The sequence below is a fragment of the Bufo gargarizans genome, chromosome 3 (genome assembly GCF_014858855.1).
Source record: "Bufo gargarizans isolate SCDJY-AF-19 chromosome 3, ASM1485885v1, whole genome shotgun sequence".
In the NCBI taxonomy this organism is placed as follows: Eukaryota; Metazoa; Chordata; class Amphibia; order Anura; family Bufonidae; genus Bufo; species Bufo gargarizans.
Window position 1 is genome coordinate 400,043,198 of NC_058082.1, and position 19,070 is coordinate 400,062,267.

The following is a 19,070-nucleotide window of genomic DNA, read 5'->3' on the forward strand; positions in this document are numbered from 1 at the left end:
AGGCACATATGCAAACTGTTGTAATTCCTACACCGTTCACCTGATTTGGATGTAAATACCCTCAAATTAAAGCTGACAGTCTGCAGTTAAAGCACATCTTGTTTGTTTCATTTCAAATTCATTGTGGTGGTGTATAGAGCCAAAAATGTTAGAATTGTGTTGATGTCCCAATATTTATGGACCTGACTGTATATATGTATATAGATGTGCCCAAGGATCTATATAGATATATACTGTATGCTTAAATGTGGACAATATCCCCCCAGTCACGGATGCCCCCACTCTGGTATCAAAGAGCTCCCCTGCCCCTGTATGCTGCATACCTCTGGCGCTGTAATTACAGCATTGGAGGTATGCAATATCTCCACAGGCGGGAGGATCAAAGGATCCCCCCACCTAGAAGTGCACGCCAGGATGCCCGGGCTGGTGTGGTGACATCATATCGCCGCACCAGCCCGCGTGGACTTGGCTATAGGCGTGCGCATGCCTGCAGTGCGGGAAGACAGGAGCGAGTGCGGTCGGGTTTAAACCCCGGCCGTGCGGCGCTCAGGGAGGCAGAATCCCGGACACCCCCATAGGTAGGAGAGCGCAGCCGGCGCTCAGAGAAGTTAACCCCTACAGCCCTACTGAAGTGGGAACCATCCCCTGTGAAATGAGTCATGCCATATGAGAATCAACCCCAGGACAACTAGCTCAAGCGAGGATCATCCCCTAAAGACGAGCAACCCCTGGAAAACGAGCTGGCTGAGTATTTTAACCCTATACCACCAACGAACCCTTTGTTTATTAATCAGTGCTATACCACCAACGCTTCTACCCCTGCTTTTACCCCTGCAATCTTACCCTTGCTGCCCTGTCCCATACACATGCTGCATTAACCCCTGCAGACCCCTTGCTCCCCTCCCTGATTTTCCCCTGCATACCCAGGTCTAGCATTAACCCCTGCTGCCCTGAACCATAGCATTTAACCCTGCTGCTTGATTAACCCCTCGCTGGGCTGATCCTGATAATTAACCCCTTCACTGCTCCCTGCAGCCGTAACCCCTTTACTGCTGCACGACGGTTATTGTGAACCCCTTGTGCCCGTAGGGACAGTGTGTAGATAGGTTGGGTGGGTTGCTGGTATGTGTAAGTGTAATGTATAGCTAGTTTATGGGGTGGAATAGGAATGGTGCATTGTGTAGTGTGTAGTGATTGCTGTGTTGTAGTGTGTTTAATTATATTACTGTGTGGGACAATAAATATATATATTTATATGTCCTTAGATATAAATATATATAATTATAGCAATAAGTAGACTGTAAATATACTTTATTGTTCATAATTGAGTGTATAGTCGTTTATAGTCGCCACCATAGTAGCAGCAATAGTTGCATGTAGTTCAGTGTAGAGTAAAGGCAACAAAGGTAGCTAGTTCATTAGACAATTACTAATAGAGTTTTCTTTTAAGGTATAAATAGGCAGAGTCATCACTAGATGACTCGCGCCTATTTATGAATATTAATTATTGAGATTACCCAAAATAGCAATAATTAATATTTTTCTTTACAACGGGGAATGCTAATCCCGCCACCCCCTGTCATTGAACTCCTCAGATTTAATCACGTTCATAACTGATCATAGCATCTGAGCTACAATTGGGGGCTTTCAGTGTTTAATCTAGTAAAAAATAAAAAAATTAAAACAACCTTATCCATTGGCTCGCAGAGAGTCCATCGAGGCCATTTTGATTAAAGACACTGTGTGAAATCTCACGCAGTAATGTGGTAATGTCTTCTGGTCATCACTAAGGCCATCTGGAGTGACATCATCACTGATAATGTCACCACACCCAGCCAGCGCACTCCTGCTTGTGCGAGCAATTCGATGAGGTGTTTATGCTTTTTGGTGTTTTTTTTTGCTATCATTTCAGGAAAAATTGATTTGTTACCACGGAGGCGAGGAAATTCGGCTTCATGGCGAATCACATTTTTCCTGAAATTTGGATCGAAGTCAATTCGTTTGGGTTTGATTAGCTCAACACTAATTACTATGATTGAACCATAATGTGAAAAAAGAGAGCTGTTAAAAAAATGGGCTGCTAACGGCACCCAACTTTTAAAAAACATATCCCATTTTCTCATCCACAAAACTTGCTAGGTATGAAAAGGAACTTCCATCTTGTTGCGCTTTGTCATACAAAAGTAATAGCTATTATATATAAAAACGCAATTCAATTTTTTTTAGCACATATTTTATTATACATTATTTATTATATAGTTTTTATTTAAAATAATAATAGCTTATCTATTATTTCATATAGGACAGCCTGGAAAGTATCCCATTGAAGACTATAGAAAGCTGCCGTTCTGTGATGGGTGGCCACCCTTACAATTCTCTTTTTGTGATTACTGTCCAGAATCAAGAAAATACAAGTATTTTGCTCTTTCAGTCTGATGAGCACCCAGTAAGTCATATAACAAGTTGCTAGATATCACTATTTGTCAACATTTCTCAACCAACGCATATGCTATCTCCTATCATTTAGGCGAGCACCCTACAGAAAAATCTGGAGAAATCATTGTCTGAAAGAAAAGCAGACCAGCAAATAAAAGATAACTTCAGGTATGTTCTTGCTTTTCACTTTATGTGGGAGATTAAGGCCTAGTTCACACGAACGTATGGCTTTTATAGTTTTTTGTGGTCCGTTTTTCAAGGATCCGTTGTTTCGTTTTTGAGTTCCGTTGTGTTTCCGTTTCCTTTCTGTTTTTCCGTTCTGTTTTTTCGCATGCCATGTACAGTCGTGACCAAAAGTTTTGAGAATTACATAAATATTGGAAATTGGAAAAGTTGCTGCTTACGTTTTTATAATAGCAATTTGCATATACTCCAGAATGTTATTAAGAGTGATCAGATGAATTGCATAGTCCTTCTTTGCCATGAAAATTAACTTAATCCCAAAAAAACCTTTTCACTGCATTTCATTGCTGTCATTAAAGGACCTGCTGAGATAATTTCAGTAGTCGTCTTGTTAACTCAGGTGAGAATGTTGACGAGCACAAGGCTGGAGATCATTATGTCAGGCTGATTGGGTTAAAATGGCAGACTTGACCTGTTAAAAGGAGGGTGATGCTTGAAATCATTGTTCTTCCATTTTTAACCATGGTGACCTGCAAAGAAACACGTGCAGCCATCATTGCGTTGCATAAAAATGGCTTCACAGGCAAGGATATTGTGACTACTAAGATTGCACCTCAATCAACAATTCATAGGATCATCAAGAACTTCAAGGAAAGAGGTTCAATTCTTGTTAAGAAGGCTTCAGGGTGTCCAAGAAAGTCCAGCAAGCGCCAGGATCGTCTCCTAAAGAAGATTCAGCTGCAGGATCGGAGTGCCACCAGTGCCGAGCTTGCTCAGGAATGGCAGCAGGCAGGTGTGAGCACATCTGCACACACACTGAGACAAAGACTTTTGGAAGATGGCCTGGTGTCAAGAAGGGCAGCAAAGAAGCCACTTCTCTCCAAAAAAAACCATCAGGGACAGATTGATCTTCTGCAGAATATATGGTGAATGGACTGCTGAGGACTGGGGCAAAGTTATACTCTCCGATGAAGCCTCTTTCCAATTGTTTGGGGCATCAGGAAAAAGGCTTGTCCGGAGAAGAAAAGGTGAGCGCTACCATCAGTCCTGTGTCATGCCAACAGTAAAGCATCCTGAGACCATTCATGTGTGGGGTTGCTTCTCATCCAAGGGAGTGGGCTCACTCACAATTTTGCCCAAAAACACAGCCATGAATAAAGAATGGTACCAAAACACCCTCCAACAGCAACTTCTTCCAACAATCCAACAACAGTTTGGTGAAGAACAATGCATTTTCCAGCACGATGGAGCACCGTGCCATAAGGCAAAAGTGATAATTAAGTGGCTTGGGGACCAAAACGTTGACATTTTGGGTCCATGGCCTGGAAACTCTGCAGATCTTAATCCCTTTGAGAACTTGTGGTCAATCCTCAAGAGGCGGGTGGACAAACAAAAAACCACTAATTCTGACAAACTCCAAGAAGTGATTATGAAAGAATGGATTGCTATCAGTCAGGAATTGGCCCAGAAGTTGATTGAGAGCATGCCCAGTCGAATTGCAGAGGTCCTGAAAAAGAAGGGCCAACACTGCAAATACTGACTCTTTGCATAAATGTCATGTAATTGTCGATAAAAGCCTTTGAAACGTATGAAGTGCGTGTAATTATATTTCACTACATCACAGAAACAACTGAAAAAAAGATCTAAAAGCAGTTTAGCAGCAAACTTTGTGAAAACTAATATTTGTGTAATTCTCAAAACTTTTGGCCACGACTGTACAGTATACAGTAATTACATAGAAGAAATTGGGCTGGGCATAACATTTTCAATAGATGGTTCAGAAAAAATGGAACGGATACAGAAGACATACGGATGTATTTCCGTATGTGTTCCGTTTTTATTGCGGACCCATTGACTTGAATGGAGCCACGGAACGTTATTTGCGGCCAAATATAGGACATGTTCTATCTTTTAACGGAACGGAAAAACAGAAATATGGAAACGGAATGCATACGGAGTACATTCCTTTTTTTTTGCGGAACCATTGAAATGAATGGTTGGAACCATTCAGTAAAGGAAAGGAAACGGAAACACAACGGAACTCAAAAACGGAACAACGGATCCGTGAAAAATGGACCACAAAAAACTATAAAAGCCTAAGGGTGCCTTTAGGCAGAATCCACCAGAAAATATGCCGGTGCAGATTTTTAAGAGCGGATTAGGATGTAGATTTCTTGGTGAATTTTTATTTGGATTTCTGTGCAGATTACACCCCCTACTCAAATGAATGGAGACATACTGCTTTAGAATGTTATCTCACAGCAGAACACACCGCTGGGATTAATATTTTTCAACCCCATATGCTGCATATTGCTAAAATTAAACCCCACATGGCTTACAGCTACTGTAAAACAGGCAATAAATGACAAAAAAATGCATTAAAATATAAATCTGAGGTGTCCGCTGTAGCCTTTGAATGTACAAGTAGAAATGTGCAAATTGATCCTTAGCTAATTTGATTCATTACAAAGTTTATAAAAAATCTTCTGCCAAAGTTATCCAAAGTTCTAGCTATTCGCTTTGTATGATTCTTGCAAAACAGCATCCTACTGTGGAAATGAGAGGGACACAGGGCAGAGAGGATGAATATGGAGGATCACATGACCCTGGGAGGGAGGAATGCTTGCCCACAGCCACCCTGATTAGTTGAAAGTCAGCCTGTAAGTGTGAGCCAAATCATGGGGCAGGATTTTGGCATGCCCTTTAGCTTTCTTCTATCTGTAAAGCATAGATGAGATTCTGGGCTCAGCCTGCCATGTGAGAGGATGTGTGTACCATGTGTCTTGACAGAAACCAATTACAGACACAAACAAGTCATATAAGGGTGTTTCAGGGATAGTTTAGGGATAGATTTAGTTACATAGATTTAATACCACTGCTCAGTACTCTTCTCCTAAAACCAGCCTCTCCACCATTATAGAGGAAAAACTTTCTACCCTTCCCTCCAGATCACATCTCACCACCTGCGCACTTGACCCAATCACATGCCACCTTATCCCTAACCTCACAACAGTGTTTATCCCAGCCCTACCTATCACTAACCTCTGGTGTCTTCCCCTCTTGTTTTAAACATGCTACCATTACACCCATCCTCAAAAAGCCTTCACTTGACCCACCTTCTTTGTCCAGTTTTTGCCCCATATCACTTATTCCATATGCCTCAAAGCTGCTTGAACAACATGTCCATTCTGAACTGTCCTCTCACCTCTCCTCCTGCTCTCTCTTTGAACGAATACAATCTGGCTTCCAACCCCACCACTCAACTGAAACTGCCCTTACTGAAGTCACCGACGACCTGCTAACAGCCAAAACCAAAAAAACATTACTCTGTCCTCCTTCTCCTTGACCTGTCCTCTGCCTTTGACACCATCGACCACTCTCTTCTGCTACAAACTCTCATCTAGTGCACCAAAAACATGAGAACACACATATAATATAACATGATCCTTTATTGTTAAACAGACATACAAAACACAAAATCTGACATAATGCATAAATTAACAGCAATGCAGGAAAGTGACATAGTGAAAAACGTTCCCCCACAGAAGCCACAAGAAGGTGAGCATATATGAGTCTCAATGGAGTGTGCAATCTCTGTAGCAAAAGACACAAACAATGTCTGTCAATGCCAACTACATAACGACACCCATTATGCTACAAACATACTTGCACAGGCCTATATACTCATGCTGATAAACATGTGCCAAGGATCCCAAACTAGAGATACCAAAGAAAGTGGTATGACACACTCTAAGCAAAGAGAAACAATGAAAAGGCAATAGCCAGTATACACAAGCAGCATTCAAACAGAGACTTATACAGGAGGACAGGAGGGCTTCAGGAGGACACCAACCCTGGCACATGTCTCGCCTCGCTTCCTCTTGGGGGCGTACCAAACCCATTCAAACCCTTGCTATTTATAGCCCTTCTAATAGGTTGTCAACCTCGTTTGCTTGAATGCAAATGCTCTCCACCTGTGGACTGGAGGAGGAGCTCCAGTTTGACAGCCAGTGAGAAACACATTCTCAAAGATGGCCACCAAATCTCGCGAGACTTGTTACGGTCACATTATGAGTAAATGGCTGCTGGTGAGTGCGGAAGCCTCACACCAGGGGCAGGACCATCACGAGCCGTCCCCTCAAATCCCCCAGTGAGCACGAAGGTACACATAGCCACATATCTCGGGCTCTCGGCCGCAGCTTGTCACCGCCAGCATCATGATAATGACGGGCAACTTGCCCAAAAGCAGTTTATGGAGCTATAAGAGCTATAATAGCTAACATATTAGGCCAAAGCCAACCATAAGCCCTCACATTGGTATTGAATATATTATAAGCCCATAACGTCTTTGATGCTGTATGGCCACAATGGTGCTAAAAATCTCCATTAGTGGACAGTATTAATCACATTATAGTAAAGTGCATAATGTGCAAATTCTAATGATAATAAACCATAAAACTGTACATATAGATAACCTATTGGAGAACCAATAGTGGTGCAAAAGCGTTTTGTCATAAAGTGGAAAGTGTTATGGCAAATATAAAATTCATTGTCATGATCCTCAATACACATACACTAATCAATAAAAAAAGGAAAAAATAATAATAAAAGTGAATCTCATGATTAAAAGATAAATATAGTGCAGAAGTGCTAAAGTGCTGAGTGCTCAGTGCAAAATGTGAACATGCAGTGCAAAGTGCAAAAAATACACAAATCAATCCCTGAATAGGAGACACGACCCCATGGTATATACGTGGGCAATCTAAAACTTAACATCCACAATGTTGCCCTCAGTCCAGGTGTAATATCATCATATCAGAGGATAATTCATCCTAATGGCGTTCTTAATGACCACAGCTCCAAGTCTGACATGGATAAACGCAGATCAGCGATGCATAAATGCAGGACAGCAACCCAAATCAGATCTCTGAAACATAGCAAAGGTAGTTAGTCGGAAAGGTACAAAAAACTGTAGGAACAGTTAAAAACTGTGAAAACTTAATGAAACTACACCTGTTAAAACCTTGTTATATGTGCCAAGCGCCTGCCCAGGTCAGAGGGCACCACCAAGCACATCAAGGGCCCAGTCAAATACCACGCCGCACACGGAGGGCTGAGGCAAAAACATTGCCCTCCTACTTGCCTATGTACAAACCGGATTCCAAAAAAGTTGGGACACTATACAAATCGTGAATAAAAACTGAATGCAATGATGTGGAGGTGCCAACTTCTAATATTTTATTCAGAATAGAACATAAATCACTGAACAAAAGTTAAAACTGAGAAAATGTACCATTTTAAGGGAAAAATATGTTGAATCAGAATTTCATGGTGTCAACAAATCCCCAAAAAGTTGAGACAAGGCCATTTTCACCACTGTGTGGCATCTCCCCTTCTTCTTACAACACTCAACAGACGTCTGGGGACCGAGGAGACCAGTTTCTCAAGTTTAGAAATAGGAATGCTCTCCCATTCCTGTCTAATACAGGCCTCTAACTGTTCAATCGTCTTGGGCCTTCTTTGTTGCACCTTCCTCTTTATGATGCGCCAAATGTTCTCTATAGGTGAAAGATCTGGACTGCAGACTGGCCATTTCAGTACCCGGATCCTTCTCCTACACAGCCATGATGTTGTGATTGATGAAGAATGTGGTCTGGCATTATCTTGTTGAAAAATGCAGGGTCTTCCCTGAAAGAGATGACGTCTGGATGAGAGCATATGTTGTTCTAGAACCTGAATATATTTTTCTGCATTGATGGTGCCTTTCCAGACATGCAAGCTGCCCATGCCACACGAACTCATGCAACCCCATACCATCAGAGATGCAGGCTTCTGAACTGAGCATTGATAACAACTTGGGTTGTCCTTGTCCTCTTTGGTCCGGATGACATGGCGTCCCAGATTTCCAAAAAGAACTTCGAATCGTGACTTGTCTGACCACAGAACAGTCTTCCATTTTGCCACACTCCATTTTAAATGATCCATGGCCCAGTGAAAACGCCTGAGCTTGTGGATCTTGCTTAGAAATGGCTTCTTCTTTGCACTGTGGAGTTTCAGCTGGCAACGGCGGATGGCACGATGGATTGCGTTCACTGACAATGGTTTCTGGAAGTATTCGTGAGCCTATTCTGTGATTTCCTTTACAGTAGCATTCCTGTTTGTGGTGCAGTGTCGTTTAAGGGCCCGGAGATCACGGGCATCCAGTATGGTTTTACGGCCTTGACCCTTACGCACAGAGATTGTTCCAGATTCTCTGAATCTTCGGATGATGTTATGCACAGTTGATGATGATAGATGCAAAGTCTTTGCAATTTTTCGCTGGGTAACACCTTTCTGATATTGCTCCGCTATCTTTCTGCGCAACATTGTAGGAATTGGTGATCCTCTACCCATCTTGGCTTCTGAGAGACACTGCCACTCTGAGAAGCTCTTTTTATACCCAATCGTGTTGCCAATTGACCTAATTAGTGTTAATTGGTCTTCCAGCTCTTCGTTGTGCTCAAATTTACTTTTTCCAGCCTCTTACTGCTACTTGTCCCAACTTTTTGGGGATTTGTTGACACCGTGAAATTATGAATCAACGTATTTTTCCTTTAAAATGATACATTTACTCGGATTAAACGTTTGATCTGTCATCTACGTTCTATTACAAATAAAATATTGACATTTGCCATCTCCACATCATTGCATTCAGTTTTTATTCACAATTTGTTTAGTGTCCCAACTTTTTGGGAATCCGGTTTGTAGTAGATTCAAAGAAAAAGGGGCAAAACTATTGTTCTCATTGAGTCCCCAGGGTACCACCGTATTTAGTGAAGATCCATTTTGTCTCCTTTTGGCACAAAAAGTCACCAACGACCTGCTAACAACTCCTTGTCCTGTCCAATGCCTTTGACACAGTCGACCACTCTCTTCTGTTAAAAACTCTCTCATCTCTTGGCATCACTCACCTGGCCCTCTCCTGATTACATCATACCTCACAGACCGGACATTTAGCATCTCCCACTCTCATACCACCTCCTTATCTCATTCCCTCTCTGTTGGTGTCCCACAAGGTTCAGTTCTAGGACCCCTGCTCTTCTCTATCAACATCCTCAGCCTGGGATAGCTCATAGAGTCCCATGGCTTTCAGTATTACTTTTATGCTGACAACACCCAAATCTACCTCTCTAGTCCAGACATCACCACCTTACTATCCAGAATCCCAAAATGCCTATCCTCCATATTCTCCTTCTCCTGTCGCTTTCTTAAACTTAATATGGATAAAACAGAATTTATGATCTTTCCCCTATCTTGCTCAACCCCCCCCCCCCCCCAACAGACTTATCTATCACGATCAATAGCTGCACACTCTCCCCAGTCAATCAAGTCCGCTGTCTTGGAGTGACCTTGGATTCTGCACTCTCTATCAGATCACACATCCAAGCCCTTTCCACCACCTGCCGCCTCCAAGTCAAAAATATCTCCTGCATCCGCGCATTCCTCAACCATGAGTCTGCAAAAATGCTTTTACATGCCCTCATCATCTCCCGCCTAGACTACTGCAACATCCTCCTCTGTGGCCTTCTATCTAGCACTCTCGCACTCATCCAATCTATCCTCAACTTTGCTGCCCAACTAATCCACCTCTCTCCCCCATTACTAATCCACCTCTCTCCCCCATACATCTGAGTTACTTTCCCGATACATCCCCACACGTAATCTCCGATCCTCACAAGACCTCCTTTTCTCCTCTCCTCTTATCACCTCTTCTCAAAACCGCCTTCAAGATTTCTCCTTTGCATCCCCTATACCAGTGATGGCTAACCTTGGCACTTAAGCTGTGGTAAAACTACAACTCCCACGATGCCCCCCTTGCTTGGCTGCTCTCAGAACTCTATAGAAATAAATGGAGCATGCTGGGAGTCATAGTTTCACCACAGCTGGAGTGCCAAGGTTAGCCATCACTGCCCTATACTCTGAAACTCTCTACCCCAACATATCAGACTCTCGCCTTCAGTGGAATCCTTCAAAAGAAACTTGAAAACTCACCTCTTCAGACAAGCCTACAACCAGTGACCCTGCTGCTGCTATACCACCATGACCACATTTACCCTCACCTACTGTGTCCTTCCTCCATACCTTGTAGATTGTAAGCCCTCACAGGCAGAGCCCTCTCTCCTTCTGTAGCAGTCTGTAACTCATCGTGTTCATGCTTAGTGCAATTGTCTGTATTATGTATGTATACCGCTTATCATATGTACAGAGCTTTAATAATAAATAATAATAATAATTAATAGGTAGGAAAGTTAGGGTTTTATCAGAAAAGGACAGCATAGGGTCAGAGTTCTGTGTGTATTTTACAGTGAAGGGATGGCAGATACTGCAAGCAGAAAGTTTCATATAATGCACTGCAATCACAAAAACCCTGCATTGCCTGCACAAATATATTTTTTTGTCCTGTGCTTCATCACCCAGCCTTTAAAAAAACTGTTAAGTATCTTTTATACATATTCCTAGCACCTCCAACAGCATATATTTCACTGGATAAACTGCACAATTGTGCCTTTTTATTTCTAGAGATCAGTTGCAATTTTGCTACCATTTTAAAATGCACATTTGAATGCATTGTACTGCGTTAGTATAACAGTTTAAAACAAAACATTGTACAGTGTTTGTATAACAGTTTAATTCAACGCATTGTAGTACATTAATATAAGTTTCATTTTAGGCATTGTACTGCATCATATACCATTCTAAATTGTCGCTATATGTGTGCAGTTTCTTCATAGAAGGGGAAGAATGTTTAATTTCTCCATCATATTATGCACTTCTCGTTTCCACCCTGAAACGCAGCAGGGGTGGCTGTGCTTGCACATTATAGGAAAAAGTGTCAGCCTCTCTGGTTGTCTGCACCCATGGGCAGCAGATCCCATCCCAACCACGTTGCATCTGTGCTGGAAACGTGCAGTGTATAATGTGATAGAAAAAAGTATCAAGCCAGCAAAGGAGGCAATATGGACAATCACAATACATTAGTGCCTTGTATTAACTTTTTCAACATTATAAATGCCATTTTCTGAAGTGAGACAACCCATTTAATGCTTATGAAAATTAGTAGAAGTCTGTGCCTTACACCCTTTTTTATAAAATTTGCATCCCCTCCTATCCCTTGGTTGAACCTGATGAACTTATGTCTTTTTTCAAACGTAGATACTATTTAACTATGTAAATAAGAACGTTATGTACACCCTTATTAGGGGTTAATATATCAACTTTCTGTTCTCTTTATTTGGAGCTTGTGGACAAATATATTTATATATATATATATATATATTTCGCAGTCAACATGTACTTGGTTTCATGGACTGAAAGGACTCACAATTGTCAACTTAGTGGATTTTAAATGGGATAGTTGCAAAGTTTTTACGTTATCCCCTATCCACCGGATAGGGATAAGAAGCTGATCGCTGGAGTTCTGACCGCTGGGATCCTCAAGGATCACAAGAATGTGGGTCCTGTTGATGCAGCGGCAGGTCATGCATGCGCACTGCCGTTCCATTCATTTTCTATGGCAGTGCCAGGAATAGCCGTGCACTCTACTCTGCTATCTCTTGCACTCTGTAATGGCGGTTACTGATCGCCAATGTTCCCCTACTTACTGCCGCGATCCAGGGTCCTGTGTTCAGGTGAGCAGTATCCTCCCTGGCCGCCTCCATCATTATCCGCATCCAACCCCATTGTGGGGCAAATAACAGCGGAGGTAGCGACCTAGTGTTCTCATGGGGAAAGTCTATCCCCACCAACAGGGGTACTGTGAAGAACGAGGGGTTCACTTAGACCAGTGTTTCCCAACCAGTGTGCCTCCAGCTGTTGCAAAACTACAACTCCCATCATGCCTGGACAGTCTTTGGCTGTGCGGGCATGCTGGGAGTTGTAGTTTTGCAACAGCTGGAGGCACACTGGTTGGGAAACACTGACTTAGACAATGCCCTTAGAGGAGGTTGGTCATGTGACACAGAGGGTCAGTGGTCTGTGACCCTCCCATAGAGAATGAATGGAGCGGAAGTGCGAATGCAAAACACATCAAAACAGGGGAATTGGAACCCTGTTCTCATGATCAGTGGGGTTCCAGGAGTCGGAAAACAAGCGATCAACTAGTTACATGTATTGCCTATTCTAGGGAGTTCAGCGGGCCACAGGGGTGCTGATGGGACTGGTTGTACTCACGGTGGCAGCTCTGACTATCTTGCCCCCTGGGCCATGCAAAGCTGAGAAGGGGACACCTCTTCTTCCGTTCAGGGCACTCCCTGACTTTAGCACTGCTGCCTCTTGTGGATTGAGGTACCCGTGGTGTAGATATGTTTTGAGGTGCAAGAAAGGAGTTAAAGAGACACTGCAGCCATGCAGGAGTGGATGTAGTGAATGATGAGGCCAGGTTAGTATCCCAAGTACACTGTTCCATGCTGAGGCAGTTGAATAGATGGTTCGCACTGGCACAGAATACATTAAGCATTAGGCATATGTAGTTTCCCAAGGTTGTCTATAGGAGATAAAGGGCGGAGTCTCTTTCTTATATTCTCCACAGTCTTTCCAAATTGACCAAGGGGTGCAATTTGGATCTCTGAGCTACTTGGTATCTCTGCAATATACTACAATCTGTACAGATGGACATTCTGTCCATTTTATATGATTGGGAGCTTGAAATTCACTTGTTCCCACCATATGCAAAAAAGCCTAAAGCCAGGATACAGGCATTTACCTTCTCTGAGCGATACAAAACAATCCTCCTTGTATGGCAACTGAACTTTCTGCTGCATTTAGTAACTCTTTCCCTCAAGGGTTGGCACATATGCTGTCACTGTTCTGCTGTTATAATCCACAGAAAGATTTCCTGTCAGCTCTGCTCCTAGCTGCTTACACATTCTGTCTAGATAAGACTGATCTCACTTCATGCAGAGGAAGGGATGGTGCCAGCCCATGCCTAGCAATAGTAACCAGGGACCCACTCTCACCATATACAAACCGGATTCCAAAAAAGTTGGGACACTAAACAAATTGTGAATAAAAACTGAATGCAATGATGTGGAGATGGCAAATGTCAATATTTTATTTGTAATAGAACGTAGATGACAGATCAAACGTTTAATCCGAGCAAATGTATCATTTTAAAGGAAAAATACGTTGATTCATAATTTCACGGTGTCAACAAATCCCCAAAAAGTTGGGACAAGTAGCAATAAGAGGCTGGAAAAAGTAAATTTGAGCATAACGAAGAGCTGGAAGACCAATTAACACTAATTAGGTCAATTGGCAACATGATTGGGTATAAAAAGAGCTTCTCAGAGTGACACTGTCTCTCCGAAGCCAAGATGGGTAGAGGATCACCGATTCCCACAATGTTGCGCAGAAAGATAGTGGAGCAATATCAGAAAGGTGTTACCCAGCTAAAAATTGCAAAGACTTTGCATCTATCATCATCAACTGTGCATAACATCATCCGAAGATTCAGAGAATCTGGAACAATCTCCGTGCGTAAGGGTCAAGGCCGTAAAACCATACTGGATGCCCGTGATCTCCGGGCCCTTAAACGACACTGCACCACAAACAGGAATGCTACTGTAAAGGAAATCACAGAATGGGCTCAGGAATACTTCCAGAAACCATTGTCAGTAATCACAATCCATCGTGCCATCTGCCGTTGCCAGCTGAAACTCTACAGTGCAAAGAAGAAGCCATTTCTAAGCAAGATCCACAAGCTCAGGCGTTTTCACTGGGTCAGGGATCATTTAAAATGGAGTGTGGCAAAATAGAAGACTGTTCTGTGGTCAGACGAGTCACGATTCAAAGTTCTTTTTGGAAATCTGGGACGCCATGTCATCCGGACCAAAGAGGACAAGGACAACCCAAATTGTTATTAACGCTCAGTTCAGAAGCCTGCATCTCTGATGGTATGGGATTGCATAAGTGTGTGTGTCATGGGCAGCTTGCATGTCTGGAAAGGCACCATCAATGCAGAAAAATATATTCAGGTTCTAGAACAACATATGCTCCCATCCAGACGTCATCTCTTTCAGGGAAGACCCTGCATTTTTCAACAAGATAATGCCAGACCACATTCTGCATCAATCACAACATCATGGCTGCGTAGGAGAAGGATCCGGGTACTGAAATGGCCAGTCTGCAGTCCAGATTTTTCACCTATAGAGAACATTTGGCGCATCATAAAGAGGAAGGTGCAACAAAGAAGGCCCAAGACGATTGAACAGTTAGAGGCCTGTATTAGACAAGAATGGGAGAGCATTCCTATTTCTAAACTTGAGAAACTGGTCTCCTCGGTCCCCAGATGTCTGTTGAGTGTTGTAAGAAGAAGGGGAGATGCCACACAGTGGTGAAAATGGCATTGTCCCAACTTTTTTGGGTTTTGTTGACACCATGAAATTCTGAATCAACATATTTTGCCATTAAAATGGTACATTTTCTCAGTTTAAACTTTTGTTCCGTGATTTATGTTCTATTCTGAATAAAATATTAGAAGTTGGCACCTCCACATCATTGCATTCAGTTTTTATTCACGATTTGTATAGTGTCCCAACTTTTTTGGAATCCGGTTTGTACAATCTACGGGGCATACTGTACATGACATACAGTCTCAATGGGAGACGGCAGAAGCATAGCATTTTATTTTTGAAGATGTCCTTATAATAAATAACACTAGTGGAAATGTTTGAACAGTGCTGTTAAATACTAAGTTGTTTCCCCTGTACACAGGGATACAAAATTCAACCGGGGATTTTTTACAAATCTGTTTATTGTTTTTTTCATATACAAAAAAAACACAACCATGTGGACTAGCTTTTCGCTGTCTTTTTCAAAAGTACATACACAAGAACATTCCCCTCCCCGCTAAACACCCTCCCTACCCCCCCCCCCCCTTCCGCCAGTCCAGGAAATGGGTTTTATTTATTAGCAGCAAAATCTTTTGATCATGAATACCCCCAGACCTCTTGCAATACTGCTTGTTACGATATGGCTATGCAGCATGGATGTGTTCAGTTGGGATGCAATGCCTTGCAGAACCTAATTACTTATTAGGTGTTAATAGTTAATGGCCATACAGCAGCCCCCAAAATCACAGGATCATTAACAATGAACTATGAATAAACAATTCAGTTCAAATTAAAGGGTTTTTACGAGATTTTAACACTGATATGAGCTATCATTGCCTAATCGGTGGGGGTCCGACACCTAGAACCCCCACCAATCAGCTGTTAGATTTGGCACCGGCACTGCCGTGAGCACCACAGCCTTCTCGCATCTTCCCCTAGGCCAACAACGACACGCTCAACGGTCACGTGGCCTTAGCCCCTTTGAAGTGAAGGGGGCTGAGCGTGATACCAAGTACAGACGCTATACAATATACAGTACTGTGCTTGGTGAGCTACAAGAAATCTGTGGTGCTCACAGGAGCGCCAGAGCCCTCTCAAACAGATGATTGGCGGGGGTCCCGGGTGTCGGTCCCCCACCGATTAGATACTGATGACCTATCAGTTTTAAAATGTCAGAATAACTATTTTTTATTTTATCCCACTGCAATTTGTACAGCGGTGCAGCAATTGGCCACAAGGCACTGTGTCCTAAACTTTTGCATTACAATAAACGAGCACTAAGAATCACCATTCTTTTGCATTACAATAAACGAGCACCAAGAATCACCATTCTTGGCATCATCCATTAATTGCATTACATTTAGTGAAAACTTTCTGCGTGTATAGCACAGTGAAAGGGAATCTATCACCATCATTCTGGACTATTGTTTTCCTACTACCCACTAACCCCCATTCCCCAAGGTTGTGGTGACAGATTCCCTTTAACATGTGCTTGTCATTGTGTAGGGCAATGTTTACTAGGTGATGTGAAGTCTATTAAGAAAGTGTCACTTTTCTCTCAATTAACTTTCTGTTTTTCATTTCAGAAATAAACTACAGAACACACTAACTCAGAATGAATTCAACGAACGCAGTTATTCCCCACAACAAATTCTATCAATGGATAGCCCTAAATTAGGAAGACAAACTCCCCAGGGTTAGTGTTGTTTTTGAAGAGTGTTGCAAATTCAGACTGCAGTCATTTCCTGATATGACATAGATGTAATCCGTGTGGTTTATAATTTCTCCAGATTTCCTTATTCAGAAGCTGAAGGGGCTGCGGCGCTCCATTGATTTTGGTTCTGGAAATAATTTTTTGTGATAAAGGTCCACTTATGTCTTGACTGGAAATGCCTCACACAAAAAGTGCTTTTGGAACTACTGGGCGGATCTACCTAAACATTATGCTATGTTACCTACAGCAAATGAAAAGCCTCATTTTTATTTTCAGCTAGTTTCACACTACCATTAAAAAACAATCCAGCAGGCTGTTCCAGAGTTCATAGCTGATATTGCCTTTCCCCATTGACTATAATGGGACCTGGAGGGGGTCCGGCCTGTTTCGGGCACTCATGCCAGGATTTGGCTGAACAAAAAACAGTGCTCTAGCAATTTTTTATTCAGCTATATCCCGGCACTCATGCTATGAGGATACAATGAACTTCAGCCTGCCAGATGGTTTTAACACAATTTTTTTTTCTAAGGCTACTGCCACACATAGTTTTTTGGCAGGGGCATAACTAGAATCTTGTAAGCCCCACTGCCCCAGGACAAATGTCATACTCAGGCTACCCTCATGGATTTCCCCCAGCGCCAGCCCAGATCGCCATGAAGACTTCCTCCAGCCATGTGCAAAAGACATATTTGGTTCCCCGCATTTCCAGCACTCTCAGTAGTTATGCTCTGTTCTTCCACACAACAGTAATGTCTGCCTTTGTGCCCCAACATTTATGCCCCTTTGTGTCCCCATATTGTCACTTTTTGTGCCTCCATACAATAGTAATGTTTGCATTTGTGCACCAACAGTAATGTCCACTATTCTGCCTCTTACAATATTAGTGTCCCCCACTGTGCCTCTTTAGAATATTAAAGGGAGTCTGTCATCAGCATCCTCCTTATAAAACTGTTTGCATAGACACATACAATTGACTTAAAATCCTGTTTTTCTTTTGCTAACCTGAGGCTGTGTTCCCGAGTTATCATACTTTTTCCTAATATGTAAAACAAAAGAAAAACAACATTATAATCAGGCAAACCACAGTGATGTGTCTATGCAAACAGTTTCATAGTGACAAATTCCCTTTACTGTCCCCCGCTATATAGTAATGTCCTTGTTGTGTCCCATTAGAATAGTAATGTGCCCCATTAGAATAGTAATTTACCCCACTCTGCCCTGTTATAATATTAACCCCTTGAGGACGTATGCTGTACATGTACAGTGTAAATCCGAGCTTTAAACATGGAGCCTTCTCAGAAGCTGTTGGGTGCCTGCTGTTTTACACAACAGACACCCAAGGCTTTTACCCCACATATGCCTTCTGAAGGCTTCAAGGCCTGCCATAGTGAAGTGTCTATGGAGCCTTGTCTGTGGCAAGGCTCCACAGCAACACAGTGAATCTCTAATAGGCTGCAATGTTAAATCATTGCAGTCTAAGGAAAAAGCAATCAGATGACTGCATGATAAATATCCTAAGGAGGATGAGAAAAAAGTAAAATAAAAATAAAAAAGATTTTAAAAATAAAAAAATATATAAAAATTCCAAGCACACCCCTTTCCCCTTATTAAAAATAAAAATAAACAATAAAAATAATAAAGATCATAGACATCGCCATCTCCCAAAATGTCCATACTAATAAATTATAGATGTATTTATCCCGTATAGTGAATGCTGTAACAGAAAAAAATGTTTTTCTTTCTTAATTTTACCTCCCCCTCACCCCAAAAAAGTTATGAAAAATTATTAAAAAGTCAGCCACTCCAAAATTGTATCAATAAATACTAATATTGCACAGCATAAAATGAGTCCCACACAGCTCTGTAGATGTAAATCTAAAAAATTAGGAATATGGAAACACAAAGATTTTTTTTTTTTAAGTGTTATTTTTAAGTAAGTATTAAAACACATTATAAAACTATATAACTGTGGTATTGCTGTAATTGAACTGACCCAGAGAATGAAAAAACTATGGTGGAATTGCATTTTTCCCCAATTCCACCATATTTGGATTTGTTTTCAGCTTCCTACTACATTGTATGCAATACAATATGGTGCCATTAGACAGGTATGTGAATGGAAACATTTAAAAAGTTATGGCTCTGGGACGGCACAGAATAAAAAAGCTGAAAACTGCTTGGTCTTTAAGGTGTTAATTCCCCTCCCACTGTGCCTCATTAGAATACCAATGCCTCCCACTGTGCTCCATTACAATAGTGATATCCCCCACTGTGCTCCATTGCAATAGTAATATCCCCAACTGTTTAATAATGCACCCTACTGTGCCTGGAATAATTGTAATGTCCCCCTCTGTAAGCCATTATAATAT

General features: G+C 42.0%; 1 protein-coding gene across 5 annotated transcripts in view; it reads left to right on the top strand.

The window, feature by feature from the left end:
- EPS8L3 (EPS8 like 3) overlaps window positions 1-19,070 on the top strand; it is a 244,681-nt gene that overhangs the window by 129,707 nt on the left and 95,904 nt on the right. For all 5 annotated transcript variants that reach the window (XM_044286110.1, XM_044286109.1, XM_044286108.1 and 2 more), the window contains exons 6-8: window positions 2,303-2,446; window positions 2,528-2,604; window positions 16,574-16,683. In XM_044286110.1, the coding sequence (XP_044142045.1) occupies window positions 2,303-2,446; window positions 2,528-2,604; window positions 16,574-16,683 (331 nt within the window). The remainder of the gene's footprint in view (window positions 1-2,302; window positions 2,447-2,527; window positions 2,605-16,573; window positions 16,684-19,070) is intronic.